Source organism: Branchiostoma floridae, chromosome 13, assembly GCF_000003815.2.
Source record: "Branchiostoma floridae strain S238N-H82 chromosome 13, Bfl_VNyyK, whole genome shotgun sequence".
In the NCBI taxonomy this organism is placed as follows: domain Eukaryota; kingdom Metazoa; phylum Chordata; class Leptocardii; order Amphioxiformes; family Branchiostomatidae; genus Branchiostoma; species Branchiostoma floridae.
The window spans coordinates 4,089,436-4,114,789 of record NC_049991.1 but is presented as its reverse complement, the minus strand read 5'-3'; the positions used below and the strand labels follow the sequence as shown (position 1 = coordinate 4,114,789).

Here is a 25,354-nt window from a genome sequence, read left to right as displayed (position 1 = left end):
GGCACCCACGCAACCCCGAGTAGCTCTTGGCGACGTTACGATTTCTTATCTCGATACCACGTATCAGTCGTCTTCGCCCCCCTCCCCCCTACACAGCTGTACTCCTGGCAAACATGCCTTTTTGTGTTCTTTCTTGCTTGTTCATTTTATATATATGAAATTATGCGTAGGTGTGTTTTGTTGTGAAATACAACTGCCGCCACAACAACGTTTTTATAAGAGAATCGTCGTCCAGTTATTTTCTCAACACCGCGGTCATATTCGTCATATACCTTATTACGATTTTGATGTATCAAGAATATTCCACTTGATAGAACTAAGTACCATCAATGTCATCTTCAATATCTTATTCGTTACATGCACGAAAATCAGAAAATATCTTCAGTTTTTGATCTTGCTTTTATTGTGTAACAAATATGGTCGTTCAATAAATGTGACCGATACCTAAGCATTTGCTTTACCACTGCACAGACCCAAAGCCCAAACTTCACGTACCGTCACACACCAACATAATACACTTTTATTGTCACGGGTCACAACGCAACACAACACACACACCGTCCTGTAACGTTAAACATCTCTGACTGGAGACGGTACATACTTTCAGGAGTGGGCGGTTCACACGGGAATGTACACCGAAGGTGTGGACACTCCAGACCCGTCCAGGTGGGAGACCAACTTCAGGTGCGTCATGAACGAGTCTACTGAGGCCGAGTACCTGCGAGATCAGAGTCAGGAGCAAGGTGACAGCCCTTACCGAGTGTACCGTCTCTCCCCATCGTCCGCAGGTAACTCATTAAAGGTGCACTCTCACTGCGGGGTTCGCTCACTGCGTCACTGTCTTGTTATTTCTCCGATATTTCATAATTCAGATATTGAGTAATATGTAAATGTATGACTTAGAAGATGGCAAAATATACAAAAAGAAAGAAAATGAATTCTTTATCTCTGAAATTAGTCGAGTATCGTTCTAACCCCGCAGTGACGCAAGGATTACTCTCAAAATGTATGACATTCGTTCTCATTTGAAGGTATGCCTGATCTTCTTTGATCTGTATGTTACTTAATCCAGAAAACGGTCACTCTGACCAACAAGCCTAGTCACGGCAAATACCAACAAGTTTGAAAGTCCTATCATGGAATTCAGTGGACTTCTGAACTTTACTCATTGATTATGCAAACTAGCTGTTGATTTGCATAATTAGTATTACATTATGTAAGTCATCACTTAGGCTATCTACCACTCAAAAATCACGACCACATCATGTTCAGAACATGAGATGTCAAAAATTGAAGTTTTGCTGCACTATCTTAGGAAGCTGCTAGGGGGCTCACTATCATACTCAACCTTCGTTGTTCTGACCCCTACCCACCTACCACATATTATCAGGATCCTTTCAAGGCTTCTCGAGTTATGTATTCCACAAACAAACGGACGCATACACTCGGTCCGCTACCGTCCTAACGAAAAATGCTACGCTGGCTATTTTCAAACACAACCTTCCTTTCCGCAACTGCTACTCAAATACCAAATATCATGAAAATCGAATGAAAGCTCATCTGTGTTGGTAAATTCCATAGTGAAAAGTTTAAACTTTGTTCCAACACAAGGGAAGAAACTCACCATAAATTTTCGGCCGAACACTCCGACCTTCATCAGATGAATGATTCGCTGCACTAATCCGGAAGTCGTCGGATGACGTCAGGTAGCAGCGAATCATAAATGGCGGGAAGGCGAAACCTGCCACCGTCACGGTTCAATGAGGGTTGATGTGCCATGATGTAGATAGCCTCCTTGACGCCCCACTGAAGAAGAACATGACGGAACCTTACCTTTCTTGGATACACTAACTGTGGTAAAAGAGGACGGCTCGTTGGACATAACAATTTATAGAAAACCCACACATACGGACCAGTATTTAAATTTCCACTCTAGTCACCCATTAGAACACAAATTGGGTGTTATCAGTACCTTGTTCCATAGGGCTGATTCTATCATCACCAACCCGGAAGATAGAAAAAGAGAGAAAGAACACATTACTCAAGCTTTACGTAAGTGTGGTTACCCCGAGTGGGCAGTGTCCAGAGCGACAGCACCTAAAACCACTAGGACTGGCAATCAAAACCGCCCCACTACCGTGAACAAGGGACTAGTAGTGTTGCCATATATTCAAAATTTGTCTGAAGCCTTACGTAGAACCTTCAACTCACACGGCATTAAGACCTGCTTTAGGCCGACTAGGACACTTAGGCAGCTTTTGGTGGCGCCTAAGGATAAGACGCCCAAAGAACACAAGTGCGGCGTGGTTTACCACATTCGTTGTACGGGACAGAACCTCAGAGGTCCGTGCACCGAGTCGTACATCGGGGGAGCGGCACGATCATTAAGAACCCGTTTCATGGAACATAAACGTCGCAGTTCAACATCTTCAGAAGTGTCTCAGCATATACACGTCGAATCTCCTGGCCACTCCGTGTCTCTGGACCAAGTTCGCATCTTGGACTCCGAACAGGACTGGTTCGTGAGGGGCGTCAAGGAGGCTATCTACATCAGGGCACATCAACCCTCATTGAACCGTGACGGTGGCAGGTTTCGCCTTCCCGCCATTTATGATTCGCTGCTACCTGACGTCATCCGACGACTTCCGGATTAGTGCAGCGAATCATTCATCTGATGAAGGTCGGAGTGTTCGGCCGAAAATTTATGGTGAGTTTCTTCCCTTGTGTTGGAACAAAGTTTAAACTTTTCACTATCATGAAAATCGATACACAGCTTCACAGCTTATATGCTGTTGGCATGGATTTATGAACTTTCTTCATTAACTATGCAAATTAGCTGCTGATTTGCATAATTCGTATTACATTATGTAAGTCCTCACTCATTCTATCTACATACCAAAAATCCTGATGATCCGTCAACACGTTCTCGAGTTATTCTCGTCCAAAGTTTGAAAGGAAATCGATGCCTGCAGTTAAAAAAAAACGCTAGGGAACCAAAAGTCACAGCACTTCTTTTCTGCCCCAAGGGCTATCTACCACTCAAAAATCATGACAGAGCATGTCCAGAACACGAATTGTCAAAATTAAAAGTTTTGCTGCAGTACCTTTGCAACAGTCACTACGGGCCCATTATCGAACTTGACCTTTGTTTTCCTGACCCCCACCCACCTACCAAATATCATCAGGATCCATTCAAGGGTTCTCGAGTTATACTGTTTACAAGAAAGCGGACGCACGCGTTTGGCCCGCTATCGCCCTGACAGAAAAAGGCTACGCCAACCATTTTCTAACACGACCTTCCTGTCCGCAACCGCTACTTAAATACCAAATATCATAAAAATCCATACACGGCTTCTTGAGTTATATGCTGTTGACCTACATCTAGGGACACAAATGAGGCCTTTAACCAAAAATATAACCTTTTTGGCGAAGGTAATTACTGGATATGATTTTGGAAACGGTCACATGTTTCAGATAACATCCGTTATCTTTCGTCAGTGACACTGAAGAAATCTTGTTGGGGAGCAGGTTTTAAGTAAATTAAATTAAACGACTGGAGCTAATTATCACATCCGCATCAACTTCGTCTTAACCTGTCTTACATTTGTTCCCTATCGGACCAAGGAGTCATTGATTAGACTACCAGAAATTGTCCTCATTTCCTTCAATGCTGATAATTGATTCATATTTAGCATATAAAACCTGCTCTCCAAGAAGATCTCTGTAAGTGCAAACCATGCAAATCATGAGCTTGTTGGCATCATTACTAATGAAAGTTTCTAGATGCACTGCATTTCATGATAAAACTCTCCAACATGTGGCATATATAGTCTCTACCAGACTCCGGATCGCTGGAAAATCGTAGAAATGGAACAAATAGAGAGGAATATAACCGGCCAGGGAACAGCTCGCGATCCTAGGTCGCGTTACTGTTGCCTAGCCGGCTATGTTCCTCTGGCCGGCATACTCCTCTATTTGTACCATTTCTTTTTTTTCCAGCGACTCGGAGTCTGGTAGAGACTATGGCATATATAATTGAGATCGAGAGGAATATCAATAGATACTATGCTAATTATGTAAATGAAAACCTATTTTGCATCATCGAAAGAAATGCTATCATTCCGTAGTGATGAAAATGTAGTGAAGTTATAAAAAAGTGACTTAGCTGGTAGCAAACCATAGCCTGATTTACATAATTTATGAAAAATGCTACGATAGCATTTTCACTGAGATGAGACTTCTATGATGGTATGTGGTCTTCGAAATAAGTCAAGTCAACATCATTTTCATACATTAGTATGACATTTGTCGATAGTTAAACACCACCCCTTAAACACAGCATTTGCGGCTCGAGACCGAGAGGTTGCGGGTTGGAATCCGACTGCTGTGTCACCAATCTTGTGCCCTTAGGAAGGCACTTTACACGACTTTCCTCACTTAACTCAGGTATAAATGAGTATCTAGGGGCCTTGTGTGGCTTGGTGGGGCTATGTGGCCGAGACAGGCCTTAGGGGCATGTTTGGGCATGAGCGGCACCCGCCATGGCACACGAGTCGGGGGTTGGAGGAACCCCTTACATCCTTGGTCGGAAGTCCTCCTAGGAGACGGATACTCCGAAAAACAAAGCTGCATCTGCTGGAGCCGCCTCACACGTTGCATACAGTTGCCCCTGTGAGAATTAGTGCTCCAGTAGACGAGAGGGTGGAGAAGGAATTGCACACCCCTCCTTCACCATAAAAAGTCATGTGCAGGTCAGGCAAACTGGCAAATAGCCTGTCTGCCTCCTCATCTGTCCAATCGACAGGAGAAACAAAAGAAATACTTCACGAAGGATTGTGTACAACTTGTTTTTATTTTTCATTTTTATGTCAAATAGATTGCACTTTCTCTTTTAATGCAAAGATTAAAAAGAAAGACAGAGTTAAAATAATAAAAGAGTTTTTTTGGTTCCAACCTATGTCTCTTTGTTTTGCAGATGACGCCTCTCAGCAACAGCTAGTAAGCCACGTCTCACCAGTTCTTGATGAAGGTTGGAGATTATCTTATTAAAACAACAATCATTATGGAAAAGCTTCGATCAAGTGGCTATATGGATGGTATTTACTGATGTAAAAGAAAGCCTAAGGTATACTTTTAGTAGTTGTTGTAGTAGTATGGTGGGATATTGACATTGTAATTATTTTGCAATGTTTGTAATTTTTTTGCATACAAATTGTTTTATGGAGTCAACTCGACATTACCTAGAGGGTGTTTCTTACCACTTGTTCTAACATTTTAAATATCTTTATATTAAACTGTGATAACTGTTTAAAGCTACAATAGAAGCCGCTTAATTGCAAGGCCTATTTGCCAGTAATTTTCGTACAATTATCCGGCTGGTGCAATAATGCGAAGTTATCTTGCAAGACCAAACCTGTTTGGAATTTTGAGATTCCATGCAGTTAACGGAAGTGTTCGTTAATTCGTTGTGCAATTAACGGCTTCTACTGTATTTATAACATCTGTTTGACTTTCTAATTTTTTTTTACTGTATTGATACATGTTCGAAACATCTCTAATATCAAATGCATTAATTCTGCTAATTTCTAAACTCATTAGAAATAAATAAACTCAATAAATTCATCATATGTTGGAATATGTTTGAAAATTGATACAATACTTTGTATCTGAGTACCGTGTCTGGAGTGCCTGAAAGAGGGCAATTCACACATCCGTGCCAAGTACAGAAAACTATGTCTGTCTGTCTGTCAGCTTCACATAAAGAACCACCACTGCCCAGCTGTGAAATCTAACAATATACATTGCAGAGAAAGGAGCTGACTTAGCACTTCGTTTTTGAGGACAATAACCCAAACATGCTGTCTGAAAAATAGCGCAAATTGTTGGAACATGTTTCAACAGGAAAAAAGCAACACAAAGATGTTTGAAAATTATTCTATTTGTAAAAGGGACATTTGTACCCTTACTTTCAAAAAGTTTCCAACATATGTAATAAATAAGTTCAAACATGTTAGAACTTTCATTTTCAATTATTTGAACAATTTAGAACTATTGTGACTGAAATATTCTTTCACTTTTTCAAACTTATTACAATTCCTCTAATTGACTCTAATGGGAAAAATTGGAAAAACAATATAGCGTTCATTCCAAATCACCATGAGGGTTTTTAGGTGATATTTTGAGTCTGGATCATATTGAATAAAACAATTAACCAAGCCACATTTTGAAATCCTTTTAAAAAATTGACTAAGAAAATACTCATCTATTTGAATTCCTTTGAATAGTTTAGAAACATTTTGAAAGTAACTGAAAAAAAGTCGTTATTTAGAATAATTGTGAAACCTCTGTGTGATTCTTTCACATTTACAAATGCCCATACTGGTGGATCATTTGTGGTGGGTCATTGTTGCATGACACCCAACCATATTTTGCAAGGATGTGTGAATTTCTATCTTCCCAGCCCACTGATCTATTTACAAAATGTTACAAAAATGGTAGAAAATGATGAATAATGGGGAATGCTGTTATTATTATTTAGAAACCTTTAGATATATCCAATTCAACATCATGAATATTTCCAAAGTTTTACAGGACCGGGAAAATATTTATAAAGTTGAAACAGTGTTAGAAATATTTCTGAAGTATCAAATGTCCTAGACATATAATTACAAAACTTTAAAATCCATTCTAAACAATGGCAACAAACATGCATCCGCACGGTGACTTGGAATGGACTCTACTGTTGCTTTGCCGCTTATCTTAGCTAGTATAATCATTAATCTGACAATTGGAAACTTGTTTTGTTGGCCTATTAGTAGTTAAGTTGGAAAAATAGTCATATTTGAACTTTTCAATTTTTTGTCCCTTTCTGCAGACTGTGAGTTACAGATTGAGCCATATTACGGTAGCGACATGGTGTTCCGCACCAAGCCGTCCCACGGATGCCTGATTCACCCTCCGAGCTTCCAGCGGAACGGTTTCCACGTTCCCGCCAAGTTGGTGGTGCTGTCCGAGTACACCGGTGGCAATGCCCACAAGCAGAAACAGTACAACCGGATCTTCAATCACTTAGACAAAGGTACATGATTGCCGGCACGTTTATGTCTCAGCCTCTTCATCTTCTCATACCACGCCAGTCACTTAAAGTAACGTTATATGTTAACAAAAGATCTTGACCTGCGATATGTCCTTCCTGATGCGTTATGCATTAGCGCTGGCCAGTCTTTAGCCAATCAGATACACGTCCCATGTTACTGAAGACAAAGATACTAGCCACGTTGCCTAATAGCCGTAAACGGCGACGTGATTGGCTAGGAATTTCCTCCGGATCCGCAGCAATAGGAGGGGGGGGGCGTATTTGATTGACTGATCGCTGGTCTGAGCCAAAGCAGGAAGACAAAAGGGTCGAAGAAAAATCAAATAGGGAAAGAAGGCGAGTCGGAGGCGAGGAAGGGGGTGGGAGGGGGAGAGTAATTTAGCTGTGTGAAGTATTGTTGTGTTTAATTGTTTCTCAGGTATTGCCGCTCGGGTCTTCAATAACGACTTGTACGTGACCCGGCACTGCCGTGTGCGGGTGTTATGCCGGATGGTTGGCGGGAAGGTCGTCAAGCTGAAAAAAGGCGCGAAAACCAAGGTATTTTTTTTCACATATATATGAAGACATCAAATCATAGAATGGTTTTAATATCCATAAAATGAAATATGAGATTAAGCAAGCAAAGTCAACTAATAAATAAAACAAATTCAAATCATCTTCTCAGGTGTTCGACTACGGCAATTTCTTGGCAGTGCTCCAGGACTACGCGAGGACCGGGTTGACCCACCAGCGCCCGGAGACCCAGGTGTATCTGAACATCGGGCAAAACGACCCAGGTCCTCCCAACTCCCAGGCTCTCATCACCGTGGTACTCCGTCACGTGACCGCAGAACAGCGCCTGCGCACTGTGGACGATTCACTACCAAATATGGGTCAATTCCGTAAACCACATTTTGAGAGGGTTCCGAACATGGCGCACACTTCTCCTTCCAATCTCTACTTGCGGATCTCTCAGAATCTTAAAGACAACGAAAGCAGGGATTTTCACAATTATGTGGAAAGCAAGGGTATTTTACCAGCCAGGGATCTGCCACATATGAACCCAAATGAGATCGGCATTAAGCTAGAACACAAAAAACTGTTGTGGGCAGGAGAGCCTACAGTTTTGGAAGATGTCATGACAAAAATCGGTAGGGTAGACTTTGCAGAAGAGGCGAAGCAGATTGCAGCACGACAGAAAAAAGGTAAGGATACTCTGTGTTACAGAATTATATTCTTACATAGCTCTAACAATATTACATGTGTGTATTTCCAGGAGATGTTACTTGGCATGAGGAGGGGACTAGGTAAAGAAAAAGGAAATGTGCTTTTGGTTCTGTAGGACTATAGTGATGTAGAAAACCAAAAAAATGACTCAGTCACTTCCACAAATCTGAAAACGAGTTCATCTCAATCTATGATATTTGCGTGTTACTTTTGACCAGCCCGGTCACATTTAAGTTTAGAATCATTAAGTCATGTCAGTCAAACTGTGTTACTGTTTTTTATAGTCGTATATTTTATAGTCAATCTTTTCTTACTTGTTAAATATTATGTCTTTATCATTTACTAAAATTTGGTGGGCATACAACACGTCGTTTAAGAGTTTTAGGACTTAGAAGTGGAGGGCCTCGAAAGCACCCCCCCCCCCCGGCAAGGGATGACCAAAAAAGAATAGGGTTAAACTATAGTACTGTACACCTTTAATGAACTAAGTTACACCTGTCACACATATGACATGGAAGTATCATTTACCAAGGAATCATGGAACAGTCATATTAACTATACAAACCATAATTTGCATAGTTGGTATCTGTAAATATTTCACCTGCCATAAAGTACAAATGGTACACGTTATTTAAAGTCCCATTATGGAAAAAAATGGAATCATAGGTAATACATTTTTCAAATTCCAGAGCAAACAACTTGAGGGCCAAAAGTGACTTTGACCTTCATCTTCCCAAAACCTATCCACATCCAATGTACTCTATAATCACAATCAATACAAAGGTTCTTAAACAAACACACAAACAGACACACCCCTCCTGGCATGGCCCATAATGATGTCCAGCTCAGATGTAACTTGGCCCTTATGTAGCTAGGGGCAACAGAAAGCTTCATATGGAGACTGTCTATGTGCCTCTGGAGTCACGTCTGTTAACAAAACCAAGCAGATGTAGGGTAACCCCCCTACACACACAAAAATCAACATTCTGTACCAGGTTCAAAGTCAATTAGGCCCAAAATCAAACCTGGCCGTCTGGTTACCACACCACACCAATCTATCAAATACCATTGCACATATCTGTTTTCACAACATTTTGTACATTTGAATCGTCACGCTCTTTAAAGCCGGGTTTACACGGGCGTATATATTCAAGTCCGTATGAGGTTCGTACGGAAGTCTAAGTCTTCAGGTTGCTGAAAAAAACAGTAGAAATTTGATAAATGTAGACACATAATACTCCAGATGAGATAGCTAGCCGAGGAGTATCGTTTGCGACCCAGCTAACTCATCTGGCATGTCATCTGGCTGTATGTGTCCAGTTTCTTTTTTTAAAGCAACATATGAAGTCTGGTAGAGGCTAGGAACTTCCGTAAGGACCTCATACGGACTGGAATATATACGCACGTGTGATCCCTCCTTATCTTAGTTAAGGCAATGACTATAAAAAAGAAAGAGTGACACCCGATCGTTTATATAAGTTTATTTCCGTCTACAACTTTCCACAAAACAAATTTGATTGACCAACACCCTACACTGCACGTTCATAATTTCACATACACAAAAATGAACCAATAGTCTTCTAAGTGACAGTGAACATATCGTATTTTGCTGTACGTATACCCTTTGTGTGAACAACACGCGCATTGGCGCGTAATGTTTAAAGGCGCCCAGAGCAGTTTTTTTAGTATTTTAAAATTCATTTTTTAAGTCATTCTTACACACAGTAAGTTTAAATAACACCATCTCATTGCATGTCGACCTTCATTGAGCAAGGATGAGACGTCGTTGGGTGGTGAGAACTCATTGAAAATCTGAGCGCTGCACGTGCCATTATTTCAAATTTGCGGAACGCACGAGAACATGACTAATGAATCCCGAACGCTTCCGGAGATGTCGTCACAGATGTCGTCATTTGCGAACGGGCGAATCAGATTCAATTCGCTCGGTGATCTCATACGTTCGAAAATCTCCGAAAAATACCGACGGGAAACCGTTAGTGGCTCGATCCTGTGCTGATTTATTGTAGGATATAATAAATCAAAGGGGTCCGTTTGCGGTATGTTTGTACGTCATTTTAAACGCTGAAAGGACAAAATAATGATACAAATGTGCTAGTATATTGAAGTAAATGTCAATACCGTACCGAATGTCTCATCCAGAATATTTTCAATTTTAATGCACTAAAAACTGCTCTGGGCGCCTTTAAAGGACCATGTATGAATTGTAATATCTATTTCAGGTGTAATGTTTGAGAATATGCCATTCGACGAAGGGGCAGGGTCATCTGCAAAGCGGCCAAAGTTGTCACCTGACGGTAAATAGTTATATGAAATATTAAACTTCATAGGATTACATGAAACTTCAAGAAATATGAGCTCGGTCACTACTCCAAGGTCAGACGTACAGTGACAGGAATTGTGGGTAATACATCAAAGTTGAAGGTCCTTGACTAAACAATTCCATCTTGACCATTTATTTGCTTTGCATGAAAATATACAGATGAATTTTTGTTTATGTCTGGGGGCCTTAACCTTTGACATATTTATACCCATAATTCCTGTCGCGGTCATGTGTACCTTTAGTGGTGAACGAGATTTTGCCACACCTAGATGTAAATTATCAACATCACAGCATTATTTCCAATTATATAAAGCAATGAAACAAAACTGCTTTGAGTTGAATGATAAGAAGCCCATTATCACAAATATGCCTAGACACTTACTTACAAATAGTCAATGCAAACATATTCTGAGTTTTTTTTTTTCCTTCGGTGCCCTTTGTTTGTCAAAGAATAATTCAAGAAGTAGGTGAATATCGATTATGTTTTGGTATACGTGTAAGTGCTGGAAGAACTACAATGTAAATGAAAATGTCTGGCCATGGACGCGGGACAATAGATAAAGATCAGCGTATTCTCTTTCGAACTAACATAAACTGTCGACTGTATTTGTGTCTTCTTCGCTTCTTGTTGCGCCGTATGTATGGCGTATTGGTGTATTAATGGTACTGCAACGTGGCAATTTTCCAAAATTGCAGGTTAAGAATGATTGCATTAGTTTGTCAGGTGATGCTGATATCTGGACAATGATTTATAAGTCAACACACACTAGTCATTCATGCGATGGATTCGGTATGATTTGGTGAAGCAATTCTTTAGTTTCGGCATGACTGAAAGGTTTCATTCCAGCACGATTTCTGAGAAGGTCGTCATCAGGTTTGCGAAGTACCGCATTGAACCAAATAGAAAACAATATACCAGCACCAAAAGAACAGACAGCTGGATCAGTAGAAATACAGCTTCTGACATATTTCCTATCATCTACAGAAGGAACCATGGATGCTCCAATAAAGCTGACATCAACACGGATGGTGAACAACCGAAGACAGATCTACATCTCACCTGAAGCGGAGAGGATCATCTCCAACCTCCAGCCTCGCCCCGTGGACGTGGTGGCAGTGGTGGGGCCGATGAGGAAGGGAAAGTCCCATCTAGCAAATCTCCTGTGCAAAAGGAAGTCTGGATTCCCACTTGGAGACGAAATGGAATCGAAAACAAAGGATTTCTGGTTCTGGATCGGTCCCCACCCTGTTAAGACCAACCGATATCTGATGGTTGTCGACACTGAAGGTAATATAATGTTTTGGTAAACGACTATACAAATGTACACGTACGGAAAAGAATATTTTCAGGTCCTTGAATAGTTTAATCAGGTTGGTAGGCTACTTAATATAATATGATTGCAAATATAACCGCGGTTCTGTCAATCGAGTCAATTTGTTTGACATTTGCACAAGAAATGTATGCTAACGTTAGTATCATGGCTATAAAGTGTCAAGAGAGTAGCAAATGCAAAAATCTCTTTGCAGGCCTGGGCGACTACTCTGACGAGGAACAGAACGAGAAAGACATCAAGTGTCTGGTTTTGGCCACCCTGCTTTCAAACCACCTGGTCTTCAACCTCCAGGATAACCCATACCGCAGCTTTGTTTCTCAGCTCAGGTAGGTTGGGTTTGTTTTCAGCTGTTAGATAACGGCTGTCGTTCATTAGATGTAATGTTTTATCTATTGTTGTCAGGGGAATGAATGGATGTATAAAATAATTTTATTGTAAATACATCCTATCACAAGCTAAGTACAGGTAATGATACCGATGAAGAGGCAGAAGTACAAAAACAATGAAATGATAAATAATAATACATATAGGGATCGGAAATGTTTAGCTAATAGCATGAAGAACTAGCGATTTCCTACGATGTCCATTTTGATAAAGAGTAATAAATTACCATATTTCGAGCTTGCACTATGTGGGATTATGCACGAATAATGTCCATGATCAGCATCGGTACCTCCTTGTATCTAGTTGCAATAGTTTCACCAGAAGGCCCAAAGGGCTTTACGATAAAATAGCATTTTTTTCCGATAGCTCACAGTCAAGCGCATATTCTCTTCATTTTTTAGGTCATAGTTCAGTGCATATTCTCTTCGTTTTCAACTTCAGGTTGATGGGAGATCTTGCAGAGCATGTTCGTGTCCAAAAAGATGGTAACGACGGAGGAAACAACCTTGGTCACCACTTCCCCGAGCTGTGGGTTACCGTGCAAGACGCGCGTCTTAAACCTCCTCAAGTAAGTGTCATAGTACAATTGTGATAGAACACATCAATCATATAATTGTTTTTCCCATTGCTAATGAATCATCATGTATCATACGAATCTAATGGCTAATGTGGCCACTTTTTTTAGGTCCCTTGGATAATGTTCCCATTAACTCATACATTAAGAATCCTGTCTATAGTGACCACCTGTCCACATAGATAAATTGTAAGAGTCCCGAATGGTCATTTGGGGAAGTTTTGACTGAATCCAAATACTCAAGCTTTTGCCGACTTTTCTGAGATCTACATACACTTACTAAATGGACATAGATCTCAGGAAAGTCGGCAAAAGCTACTGCACTAGAGTAAAGTTTTTGTTCGATAGCCTTTTCAAAAATGGTCTCTACTTTTGATACATAACGACGTCGACTGTTCAGAAGCGGACAAATTATGTTAAACAAGAAAGCTTCTGAAAAAAGCTGGCCTGTGCGTATTTTGGGAAAAGCCTGGATGTTAAACAAAATCACATGAAAAAAAAAGTTTTTAAACATCGAATTACTGAATTGGTCTGTGTTCTATTAAAAAAAAACCTTACATGAGATTAGTCTAACAAAAAAAAATCGTTATAAGTTCGAACCCACGATCCACGGCTGCAAAAGCAAATCGTATATACACCCAGCGCGTACACCGCTCGGCCACGCTAACTCCATTGCGTAATCATGCGTATAGAAGGGCTATAAGAAGAGTTTTGTTAAATTGACCGATCCATGCATGCACCCATGCAAACCAAACCGTTGCACCGGCAAAAATTTAATGTAAGAAATTAAATTAAGAAATTAAGGAAAATTAGAAAAAATAGGATGAAAGAGAAGTCTTATTACACAACCAGTAGATACTTACATTGCTTACGTTTCGATGTCTCTCAGACACCTTCGTCAGATCGTCTAACTAGAGTTCTGCTTCTCATTGCTATATGTAGCCGTAGGGATTAAAAATATTCAAGTGGTCTGATTTTCATCACAGTCTAAGCTGCAGTTTGTACAACTTCTTTTTGTTGTACGTAGAGGGACGGAATGCGCCTAACCCCTGATGAGTTTCTGGAGGTCATGTTGGAACGAAAAGACGGCCACACAAAATCAATCCGTTCCCACAATGAGATAACTGACGCAGTGAAGGCTTTCTTCCCGAAGCGGCATCTTCGACTGATTCCTGCACCTTCCATAGACTCAGACATCCTGAGGTATGTACTCTCACTTGTTTCCAAGCATATAAGATATGCTCTTATCAATTTCTTTGTCCACTTTGGTATTCGACGAACTTCTGGAAATCAACAAGTGTGGTTAACAATTTCAAAGGGTATGAAATGTGACACTAATGTGTTTAATGAATTCCAGCAACCTCGACAAAGTAGGGGACAACGTCCTACAGACGGACTACAAAGATGCTGTTAGTGGCTTCACTGGTGAGATCTGGAACTCCGGACAGGTCAAGAAGGTCAACGGAGATGACATAAAAACCACAGGTATGGCATTTAGTGTGCAGTTGTTTCCAAACAGATACGTCACTACAATTCAAACACGTGAATGCATTCAGGAAAATGAGTAACAGGCATTTAGGAGTTCAGGTGTAGAATATCAAAAGTTTGGTTTCGATTTTTCAATACATTAATAACACATCAAACAATTGAAATGGGCAGACGCCTTGACCCTTGTCCTGCTGGCAATTTTGTACCCATATACCCTACCTGTGCTGGGGACTTTTGACTCTCTTCAAAGTATGGGAAATGCTTTTACTTTGCTATTTTTTTACTTACTTTGCATTTAAGTAACCCTATAATGTTATACATCAATAGAAAGCTGAGAGTCTCTACTTTTAAGTTATGTCTTGAAAGTTTTACCCTGAGTCATAAAAATGATATGCAAGGGTAATAAATCAATAAAACACGTTATTTTCATAAACTTTTGTATTAGTAATACCTGAATTTCATAAATAATCTTAGTATCAACACTACAACATTCCTATGACATACTGATAACATCAGAGCCACACATGCAGCAAAACAAATTTACCCAGGTTTCACTACAGGTGGGTTTATGGCTAGGTATTGTCCTGGGTGCTGAAAAGACTGTTCAATAGGATAATGTAACATATCATCAGCTCCATCTGTCACCAATTATTTGCCACATCAAGGTACTTAATGACCTCCACAAAAGTAACCAAGGACGAATTTGCAGCTTAACAGACTGTCCTAATTTGTTTCCTGTTGCGTGGGGGGTAATTTTCCATAAAAATGGTAAAGTTCACGTGCATATCTTCTTTTCTCATGTTCGGCAGCATTTCTTCACCATTCTTCCCCAAAATTGGATGTTCTGCCTCAGAATCAGTGGGGAAAGGCTCCTTATGCACTTGTTACCGAGTTAACTTTGACATTTTAGCGACTAAACTAAGAATTTATGCCCCAAAACACGAAAAAAACATGAAAAAACATATCTGCAGACGACAGTCGGCCATCTTGGCTCATTAACATAATTTATGCCCGCAAAGAGCTCTGGGATTGATTGCGTAACCAGGATATTGACCCTTGACCCCATTCATGCAGCCCCCATCTTCTTCCCAGCTGTTCCTGGTTACCATACAGAAGCCACAAAGGTTCCTGTGGGGAATACCCCCAACCGGTTAAATAATCGGACCCGCACACAGGCACAACATGTGCATCCGGTTATATTACCGGGCCCGCAGGACAAGTTAAACAGCAAGTTCTGTTAGCTACCACGATGATAAGAAGTCATTGCAATGGCATTGCCACCTGTTTCAGGTCTTCTCCATATCATGCGGTACTACGTCAACGCCATCAACGACCCAAACGCCCTACCGTCAGTCTTCGGTGATTACGAGGCCATGGCTGAAGGAGAGTGCAGCCGGGCCTCAGACGAGCAGCTGAAAGCGTTCCAGGAGACCGTGGAGAAAACAGTGAAGCCACTAATGCCGACTGACGAGGAGATCTGCAACAGGGAAATCCAGACTGCAACAGACACTGCAGTCTCCAGGCTGTCTGCAGATGTGGGGAAGTGGGACAAAGTTGGAACATGGAAGAAACGCCTCCAGGTAAGTTGCTTTTATAATGTCATCCATTGCGGTTTAGTAGGAAAGTTGAAGATCCAATGCAAAGTAGAAGCTATAACTACGGTAGGGCATCCACGATGTATAGCTTCAATCAGAGATTTATGCAGCTGAAGTGAAGATGCCAAATTTCTATTTAAGTGATACTTCTTGTTCACCTTTATAGGTGGGGTAATAGCCCATATCCGTATTAAAAAACGGGGATATTTAGGGATATCAAGTCCACGGCTGGTGATATTAAATTGTAATATTTTCCAAGCATTGTACTTTAAAACAACCTTCCGTAGAGTTATTATCGCTTAACACCACGTTTCCAAAGCAACGACATAGGGTAACCCCAAAGATAAAAATGAAACTAACGCTGTGCCTTCTTTCTTCCATTTCCAGGGGAAGCTCGAGACAGAACGCCTTGCCCTGATCAATGTTAACAGTGCCAAGTCTAAGGACTTTTGCGAGGCGATCATCAAAGAAGTAGACCAGCCCGTCCGACAGAAAGTGGGGAAGGGCGAGTACAACAGAATCGGTGGATTCAATACATACGTAAGAGAGATGGATGTCGTGTACAGCGCCTACAGGCAAAAAGGTGAGATGTCCTTATATACATCTTTCCACCTGGGACAGGAGTTCGGACAGCTCCTTGTCCGCTTTCAGGTCATCCAGGGTGACTGTCGCCTTGGTCTTGGCGGGCTTCGCTGCCCTGGCCGCCGCTTGCAGTTTAGTCGTTGCCCTGCATAGCAGGGCGTACTGGCCAACAGACAGATCCAGCACTTGTAACATGTCAGTGGCAACACACAGAAGGGCCTCTTTCTCTGCCAGTTCGGCCTTGGCCAGGGCCTTGACCGTAGCTGGGGTCAGCTTCGCTGCCTGTGACCATTCCGTAAAATCGAACTCGGCCATTGCGCTTGGAGAGAGAGAGGTTTCGCGTCCGCACACGTTGAAGGGCGGTCCGGGAATGAGCCCCGGACTGTCCCGCCTGCCTGTAGCTAATTAAGCTGACACTGGTGGGTCCGTGTGTGGTCGGATCAAACAACCTTCTTGGATCAAAACATCAATAAGCAATCCTTTATTATAACCAAAAACAGGGAGTCTTTGGTACCTCATGGAAATAAAGGTATTGATTAATTATTGCATTTGGCCTGTCTTCTTATGTTTTCGAATGAATTGGTCAGCATAACATGGATGAGTTGAAATGATAAGCGGATAGATATTAATAAAAAGTCCAAACTCAATGTGAATTAGGGACCAGAAGGTACTGCTGCAGATGTTGTTTTTTTTGTAGGTGTTTTTGAAGACGTTTTGTAGGTGTTTTTTCCCAAGCAGCATTTTCTAGAACTGCACGGATGGTTTTGTCATTTCAGTCACAGTTTTAGATTATTTGTAATATAATCTTTTATTCCTAATTGAAAATTTCTCATGCTCTACCAGCAGAGAGACTAATCCTAACTGCCTTTTTGTTTCATATATACTTAGCTTCTGGAAAAGGCCCAGCAATTGAAAATGTACTACAGACCTTCCGCACCACTGAGACGACCAGGAGGGACACGATCAGGGACACCGACGGCAAACTGGTGGAGGAAGACCGTCGGATTAAGGAAGAGCAGAGAAAGGTGGGATCATTTAATATTACTGTTATAGAATGACCACTAATGACTGACATTGAAGGTGTTAATTTGGTGATAAAACGAACACCATGCAATATTATTAATCACTTACCAACTGAATTGCTGATAGCATCGATCTTTCAACACCATTTCTGATCTCTCGATAGAAACAAGAGGCCAAGGCCGCAGCAGAAAGGGCCGCTGAAAAGGAACGTCTAGCAAGGGCTGAAGCAGCGAGAGCTGAGGAGGCAAAGAAGCGTGCTGAGGCCGAGAGGGCTGCAGAAAAAGCGAGGAGACAAGCCGCACAACAGGAAGCGGCCAAGGCTGCCGAGGCAAGGAAGCGCGCTAAGGCCGAGAAGGCTGTAGAAGAAGCGAAGAGACGGACAGCTGAAGCTCAGGCTGAAGCTGCCAGACACCCACAGCGGGCAGCGGAGGAAAGGGCACGGAGAAAGCGAAGGGGAAAGTTCTTAGGCCTCTTTTGAAAGATAGGGATCTTTACTAGGGTGCTAAGAAAAGCAAAGGAAGTAGTATACTTGTTCTCATTGAAATTTAATAGGTGTGGCAATAAAAACTATTGCCATGGCGACGTTATTATTATTATATAGAGTTATTCCCCTGTAAAGGGACGATGCAACTACACGTCTGTGGACAAATTCACGAGATTTTGAGAATTCTTGTCAAACTGTCGCAAACTATACTATTAGGCTCGCCCTTGAGGCGTCGCCAAAAATGTTATATTCTGGGCTACTAAATGAATTCTTCGTCTCTTCTCAGGCGACAACCTATTCTTAGGGGGTGAAATCCCACCCGTGGCTATAATAATCTTCGAAGCCAACAACCAGTGTGAATGTTGTGGTGCATCTTTTGCAAAACATTACTGGGGCTGTGGAAAAACGAAGAGGCCAGTGATGTTGACTCCGTATCAAATTATAAAGGCAGGCGACAGCATTCTTTTTTTACATTTCAATGAGAACGAGCCTGAAACGTTTGTGTCTTTTTTGGCTAGGACACCATTCAGAGAGTTAACTTTTGATACTGGATTTGTCGTTCACAATTCTACTGTTCAAGGTTAGCTAATGATGACACAAGAATCTGCTGATGATTCTCCATTGACATATATCATTAAGGCCCTATAAGCTAAGTTGACATTATGATGTACATGTTACGAGGTGTCATATTTTTGCTTCTAGATTAGTGAGTAAGTGAGGTTTAAAAGTTTTTCTTGTGTTTGTTGTGTTTAAACATAAAAGAGAAAAGTTAACGTGAAAGGTACCATTGTTTGAGATGCTTAGTTTGTAGTCTTTGTGTGGCTATGACATGCAAGTAGCGCAGATAATTAATTGACGCCCAACCAATCCGTGACAGGGATGTCAAACCATGACTGTAACAGAGAAATTTTGCTTGGAAGCTGTTCCCTCTATGATGATGTTATCTCGTAGCTAAAGGCACCGAGGACTTATGAAATGAGTAGCTGGTACTTACGTCTACGGAAAACCAGCTCAAACAAGAACAAGATACAGTATAGACGTTATGCCTTTACTAGTAAGAGTTATGTATCAACCCAGAATTAGGTGTGTTTGATTAACAGTTTTCCCTTGAAGTGTTGTAGAATAGAACTCGTTGCCACCAAGTACTGTCGGATACAACGCTTTCATCTTGTTGTTCAAAGATCATACAGGAACGGTTCAGTGTATAATTTATATCCAGTTGCTACCTCGCCGCGTGTCTGCGAAGCTGGTGTATAACGCTGAAGGGCGATTATAACGAATCGGTTATGTAGCTTGTGAAGTCAAGCTGTTTATCAAATGTTAGCTGGTGTGTGCGATATTTAGCCTAAATTCTAGACCCATCGGACACCCCTTTCCAACAAATATGCAGAGCGTTCTGAAAGCTAATGGATCTTTAACGCCTTTTGAGATCTTATGAGAAAACTGTGCGTGGTTGTTCAACAGGGGCTATCGGATTTTGCTGTTGTAGGCTGTTGTGTTAAGAGCTTTGTATAACAATCTAAAGAGTGACGTGTGCTCTCGATGTATCCTAATTTAGCTGTTTTGTTTTGTCGTGTTGTATTTTAAACACAGCGCTTTGCAAGACAAGAGTTAATGCATGTGTGAAGTGTTTTTGTCTATACAAGAAATTCTGAATTGGAAATTTTCTTGATTGTTATCAGGCTTGAAATCACAATACAACCGGGATTAAGTGTGTAACAAGTATGTTTATGTTTTGTTTCGCTTTACCTGACATCGCCAACGATATCTTTTATCTGTTGAGCGAAACGGTCATAATTGAAGGTGATGCATCATCAATTCAATTCACTACAGAGTAAAAAAAAAAAAAACTTGTCATCCGGTTAAGGTTCAATTGACGCCACAGGTATCTTGTCAATGCTATAAGATTGTGTCTCTGTAAGTCTTGTGAGTTTAGGTTCTGGGGTGACCGGTCATTCGTGTGGTAGCTTTGAGTGTTCTTGAGACACTAGTGAAGAACACATAGCCATGACCGCGGTAAAACTCATTTGATACTAAAAATGGCACCCATATGGTAACCATGACTTTACTCAACTTGCTTGGTACATGCTACTTGTTCGCCACACGTATGTTACTTTGTGCACCTTTTGAATACAAAAAATAAAAGACTTGTTGATTGTGATACCTTGTTTTATCGCTACAATTCTTATACAGCGTTTATGGTGTCTACTTTGAAAATCTATCTTTTTAGCCATCTATCTTGTTTTTCTTGCCCTCGTCATAAATGTGGTGTCTGCGGATGATGTCGTCCATAAAATTTAATTCCTGCGGCCATGATACCTTTGCCAAAACGTCTACGTTTTGGGTTGCAGCGGGACTTCGGCTTTGATATCCCTTGTTCTGGATAAGCCACATTGAGATCAGCGATACTTTCCAATTCCCATAAGAGAGTTGCTAGACCACATACAAGTTGACCTGACTGTAACCTTCCACGAACATAACGACGATAAGTATCATCGTCAGGAAGAGTTGTAATTGTTCCTTCAGACAGTGAATAAAATCAGTTCAGGTTCACACGAGCGTGTAAATCAAGTCCGTATGAGATCCACATTGACACGCTGTTGTAGAAACCCATTAGCTCTTTCATTGAAATGAAACTTATATCAAAATGCTATGTCTTTCTTTCAAACTCCAGTCAATTACTATCTAAAGTAATTAAAAACGGAAAAAATTAATTTTCAAATGTAATTGAGACAACTGTGCAATAAATGATACGGTAACAACGATCAATGCTATTTATTTAACGTCTGTTATTGCCCCCCTTCATGTTCAGTCAATAATGACCAACGTGACCTGGGATACATGTATCTTTTATTTTAGAATGAAGAATGATTTTACATACAGTGTGTACATACCGCATGCATTGCCATCACAAATACAAACACTACTTCTGATGCAATCTAGGCACACCACCAGCCATGCAAAGAAAACAAAATACTTACATAATCTTGTACTAAATTGCATACTCTGCAGTGATTCACGCTTCCTTAATTCTCAATAGGATAATCAACACAACTGTGAGCTGCACATAAATATTACTATCATACAATACAACACTTATCATTACCGCATAGACCATAAACGTAACAACAAGTAACTGTAAACTGAATTACTGATGAAAGCTAAAGCTACGTCGATGAAGGTAAGACATCCAGGTAATAAGACACGTCCAATTACTCTCCAAGCAGAGGTTGAGTCGCGGAGATATACTGTAGTAGTTGGGAAGTTTACCGGTGCGCTCCATTTAGTAAGTACCTCTGCAACTCAACCTCTGCTTGGAGACTAACGTCAAATGGTAATTACTCAAGCAAGTAGTAATATGATATTGGAAACAGTTGGACGTTTCAGATAACATCCGTTACTTTTGTCAGTGACACGGGCGAAAGGTAATGAAATGTACCTTTGGTTGTCAATATTTACAAACGAAGCTGGTTATGGCCACAACTACACATGATGCGCTGTGAGACAAATATAAGCAAATTGATTTGAAAAAAAAGAATACATATATATCTATAGTGTGCTTTAACCCACTGACATCATGCAATTAAAATTCATGAAGATCAAGGGAACTACAACAATGACGGCGGCACAAAACGGTCAACAGCAAAAAATGATAAGTAATTATTGTTTTAAGTGGCAAATTTTAAAGACTTTTACCATTGTATTGTTTGCACATGTTTGTATGCATATTTGCGGCGTCAAATGTACCAGTGAAAAAAAAAACTATCCACATAATCAACACACTAAGTGCCTATCGGATTTCAACGTTACAAAGTTATCTTTATTTCTGCATATAAGTTAAGACTTTGCTTGGAGATTGAGAGTCCAGTTCTTTGTGTTTTGAAGCAATTCAGCACTAAAGCATCTGACAGCATAGACGGGTTTGTGCTTCGCAGAACTACACTGTTAACCTGAATCTAATTTCACAATATCAAACGTCTATGTATAGATAATATCGTCAACAATCTTCTTGAAGAAATCTTCTCCAAAGCGAAACACTCGGTAGGGATTGAGGTTGCCATAGCCCATAGCTTCGTCGTGGTGACCGGGCATGGATGCCATCTTGCGAAGGATCTCACGCATAACAGTCGTGTTAGACACCTTTTGGCGCAGTTCGTGACCACCTGGTTATACATATAAATAAAAATAAAAGAGTTTATACCAAAAGAAAACAGTTAAAAGTTTGAATATTTCTGGAACAAAGAAGAGGAATGGAAGTTGATGAGACAGACTGTGACATTGTAGATATAATTTATGTGATGGCTTACCGATGTGGTGTGCCGCCTTGAGTACGATCGCTGCAATGCCTGCCACAAAGGGTGTTGCGACAGATGTTCCTGTGAAAGGTTTCGCGGCGTTTACATTGGCTGAGGACGCACCCCAGACATCCTCACCTAACACGGGAGAAATAAACGTATGACACGTGATTAGTGACCAGCTACAAAGTAACTGATAGAAAAAATTACTTTATTTTGGTCGGTATCATTTGAAATACAGATGACAAATCAAATATAAGAAAATCAATATAATATATGAGTTTGAGTCAAAAATTGATGAAAACAGCAACTATAAGTTATATTGATATTTGTTTCTGATGGACCAAAAAGGTGGTCATCTTGAAATCAATTAATTCTACTCATGAAATAGAAACGACAACTAGAGATGTTTTAGTATCATGGAGATATATGCTTTCACTTCATTGATACAAAATGAGCGTGTTATAAAACCACTTTCAGTACTCTTTGACTCGCCCTCGTAATAAAGAAAAGTAACTGAGAAGAGCGATTAAACTGTGATTTGAAAACATGAAATTGTTAAAATGACACGTCGATGAAGGTTAGACATCCCGGTAATAAGATACGCCAAAAGAAAGATACTCAAGCAACAGGATATGATTTTTAAAACGGTCAGACGTTTCAGATAACATTTTTCGTCAGTGACACTGAAGAGATCTGGGAGAAACTGGTCTTTTCTATGAATACAAAAGAGATGAAGACAATTTTGGGCATTCAATAGGAAACCTGATAAGACAAAGTCAAACAAACTGAAGACGATTTTGATTCCAATACTAGTTAATAAAGGTTAAGGCAAAGTTAAGACAAAATTGATGCAAATGAGCCAATAGCTCCTGTTGTTTTAGTACAGAAGCCAAATGGTCTGTCGCGCGTGTGTGTTTGTGGGGGGTGGAGTGGTTGTTGAGCCTGCATTACTTTTTGACTCCTTTCCAATTGAGTAACAATGTCAAGAATTGCTTTATGTCTCATAGGCCTTAACCTTTGTCATATTACCTGCATTCCTGTCCCTGTATTAGCGTAATCAGAACCATAAATGTGCTTATTACCTGGTGCCATAAAATCTATCTCCCGACCGGTCGGTGTGAAAGCAGACGGTTGCCCCAGCCGGGTGTGACTGCCCACACAGATGACGTCACCAAAACGGGCCGGAAATGCGATGTTTGTCTGCTGCTGGCGGCCATCATTACTGGCGGCACAGACGATGATCTTGCCTAATCATGAATAAAAGATAAGTCGGATGAATCAATGTCATACTAAATGTGTGACTGGAAATTTCTGCTGTCTTTCTCAGATCTCTCACTGCAACAACCTTCATCAACATACATCAAATGAAGGAATCATGGTATACTAAAATTCTGAAAATGTACTTCACTAAAAAGTTAAATTTGGGTGTTCCAGGAATGAAAATAAAGTACCTCTCCTATTGGCTTCAAATATGGCCTCTCGTAAGCCTGCATGAAAGGTATTAAAACCAAGGGACAAGGAAATGATGTCCACTTGTTTGTCCGTCCCGTCCAGGCTCAGTATCCATCTGATCCCGTTAGCCACCCACCCGGGATGTGTTCTGCCTTCACAGTCCGCTACTCTGCCGGCGACGATCTTTGCAAAAGGTGCAACACCTGTCAGCCATGGTTCTTCCTGACCAGTCTGCTGTAAAAATGGGGCGTCATCGGGTGGCCTGATTCACATAAAATGAAGTCAGATCACTTTTAACCCTATTCAGACCGGGCTTTTTTGGTCATCCCTGGACCGGGGGGGGGGGGCTTTTGAGGCCCTCCACTTCTAAGTCCTATAACTCTAAAAACGACGTGCCGTAGGGCCACCAAATTTTTAGGACATAATTTTGACATAATATCTGACAAGTATGTGACGTTTGACGTTACGTTAACGTAAGATGACGTAATTATGACGTCATCAATTTGATTACATTGGCCAAACCCATGAAAAATGGGTATTCTCAGAAAACTTCAAGTTATGCTACAAAAATGTAACAACAAGTACAGATAACAGAATAATAATATTTATTACGACTTGCGTTGCCAAAAGCAACATCAATGACGTCAATATGACGTCATAAAATGACGTCATGCTCATCTAAGATACGAGTTGGGCTCCGCCATATTATATCCACCACCTTGAATTTTTAAAAATACTTTTTTTGCAACAAATAATCACAAATGGCAATGGAAATAGACTAAATTCATTCATTTAGATGGTTTTTGATGAAAAAATACCAGGAAGTTACAAATTTTAAGGGATAATTAGCTTGTTATTATTGATTTGGCCCTTCGGTCCACCATCTTGGATTTTGGGCTGATGACGTCATCAAATTAGCATAATTTATGCATATATAATTATGAAAGATATGCTGAATAATATAAGATTTTATTTATGTAACAAAATCGCAGTAATATAGCAAATAAATGTGAAAAATACATAGTTAGAACCAAAAATAGTGATTTTTGGCAAAACTGCCTGTCAACAAACGGTTGCCATGGCAACAAGAAAAAATTGAAAATTTGTCAAACTTCGCAAAATTGTTGCCAACAATATTTTAGGAAAACTCACCAAATTTGGTTGCTCTAGCGTAAGCCGTTCTGGCGTTATAGGACATCGAAGTTAGCGAGGGCCTCAAAAGCCCCCCCCCCCCCCCGGTCTGAATAGGGTTAAGTGCAACGTAGATAAAGACCTTTTTAATGACATGCAATTTACTTGTTCTTTCCTGAAATTTAACGAGTAAATGGTTTCTTTCAGTGACACACTTAGTATCATAGTACCTCGCATTAGTTTTTGTAAGATCCTACAAAGGAAATATCAAATGATATAAACAAAGTATTTACTGGATTATATATCTAAAAGAATACATTTATGTACCTGACTTTGAATGGCCGCCCAAGTGCTATGGATGCACAT

At 40.5% G+C, this 25,354-nt stretch overlaps 1 protein-coding gene across 2 annotated transcripts in view; it reads left to right on the top strand.

Annotated features, from left to right (window-relative positions):
* Positions 1-20,268, top strand: part of LOC118429564 — a 38,841-nt gene extending 18,573 nt beyond the window's left edge. For both annotated transcript variants that reach the window (XM_035840087.1, XM_035840086.1), the window contains exons 7-21: positions 608-788; positions 4,976-5,029; positions 6,875-7,078; positions 7,515-7,633; positions 7,761-8,280; positions 10,543-10,617; positions 11,629-11,931; positions 12,171-12,303; positions 12,803-12,929; positions 13,963-14,138; positions 14,293-14,420; positions 15,714-16,003; positions 16,406-16,601; positions 17,489-17,625; positions 17,787-20,268. In XM_035840087.1, the coding sequence (XP_035695980.1) occupies positions 608-788; positions 4,976-5,029; positions 6,875-7,078; positions 7,515-7,633; positions 7,761-8,280; positions 10,543-10,617; positions 11,629-11,931; positions 12,171-12,303; positions 12,803-12,929; positions 13,963-14,138; positions 14,293-14,420; positions 15,714-16,003; positions 16,406-16,601; positions 17,489-17,625; positions 17,787-18,101 (2,958 nt within the window). In that variant the 3' untranslated portion in view covers positions 18,102-20,268. The remainder of the gene's footprint in view (positions 1-607; positions 789-4,975; positions 5,030-6,874; positions 7,079-7,514; positions 7,634-7,760; positions 8,281-10,542; positions 10,618-11,628; positions 11,932-12,170; positions 12,304-12,802; positions 12,930-13,962; positions 14,139-14,292; positions 14,421-15,713; positions 16,004-16,405; positions 16,602-17,488; positions 17,626-17,786) is intronic.
* The last annotated feature ends 5,086 nt before the right edge of the window (positions 20,269-25,354 follow it).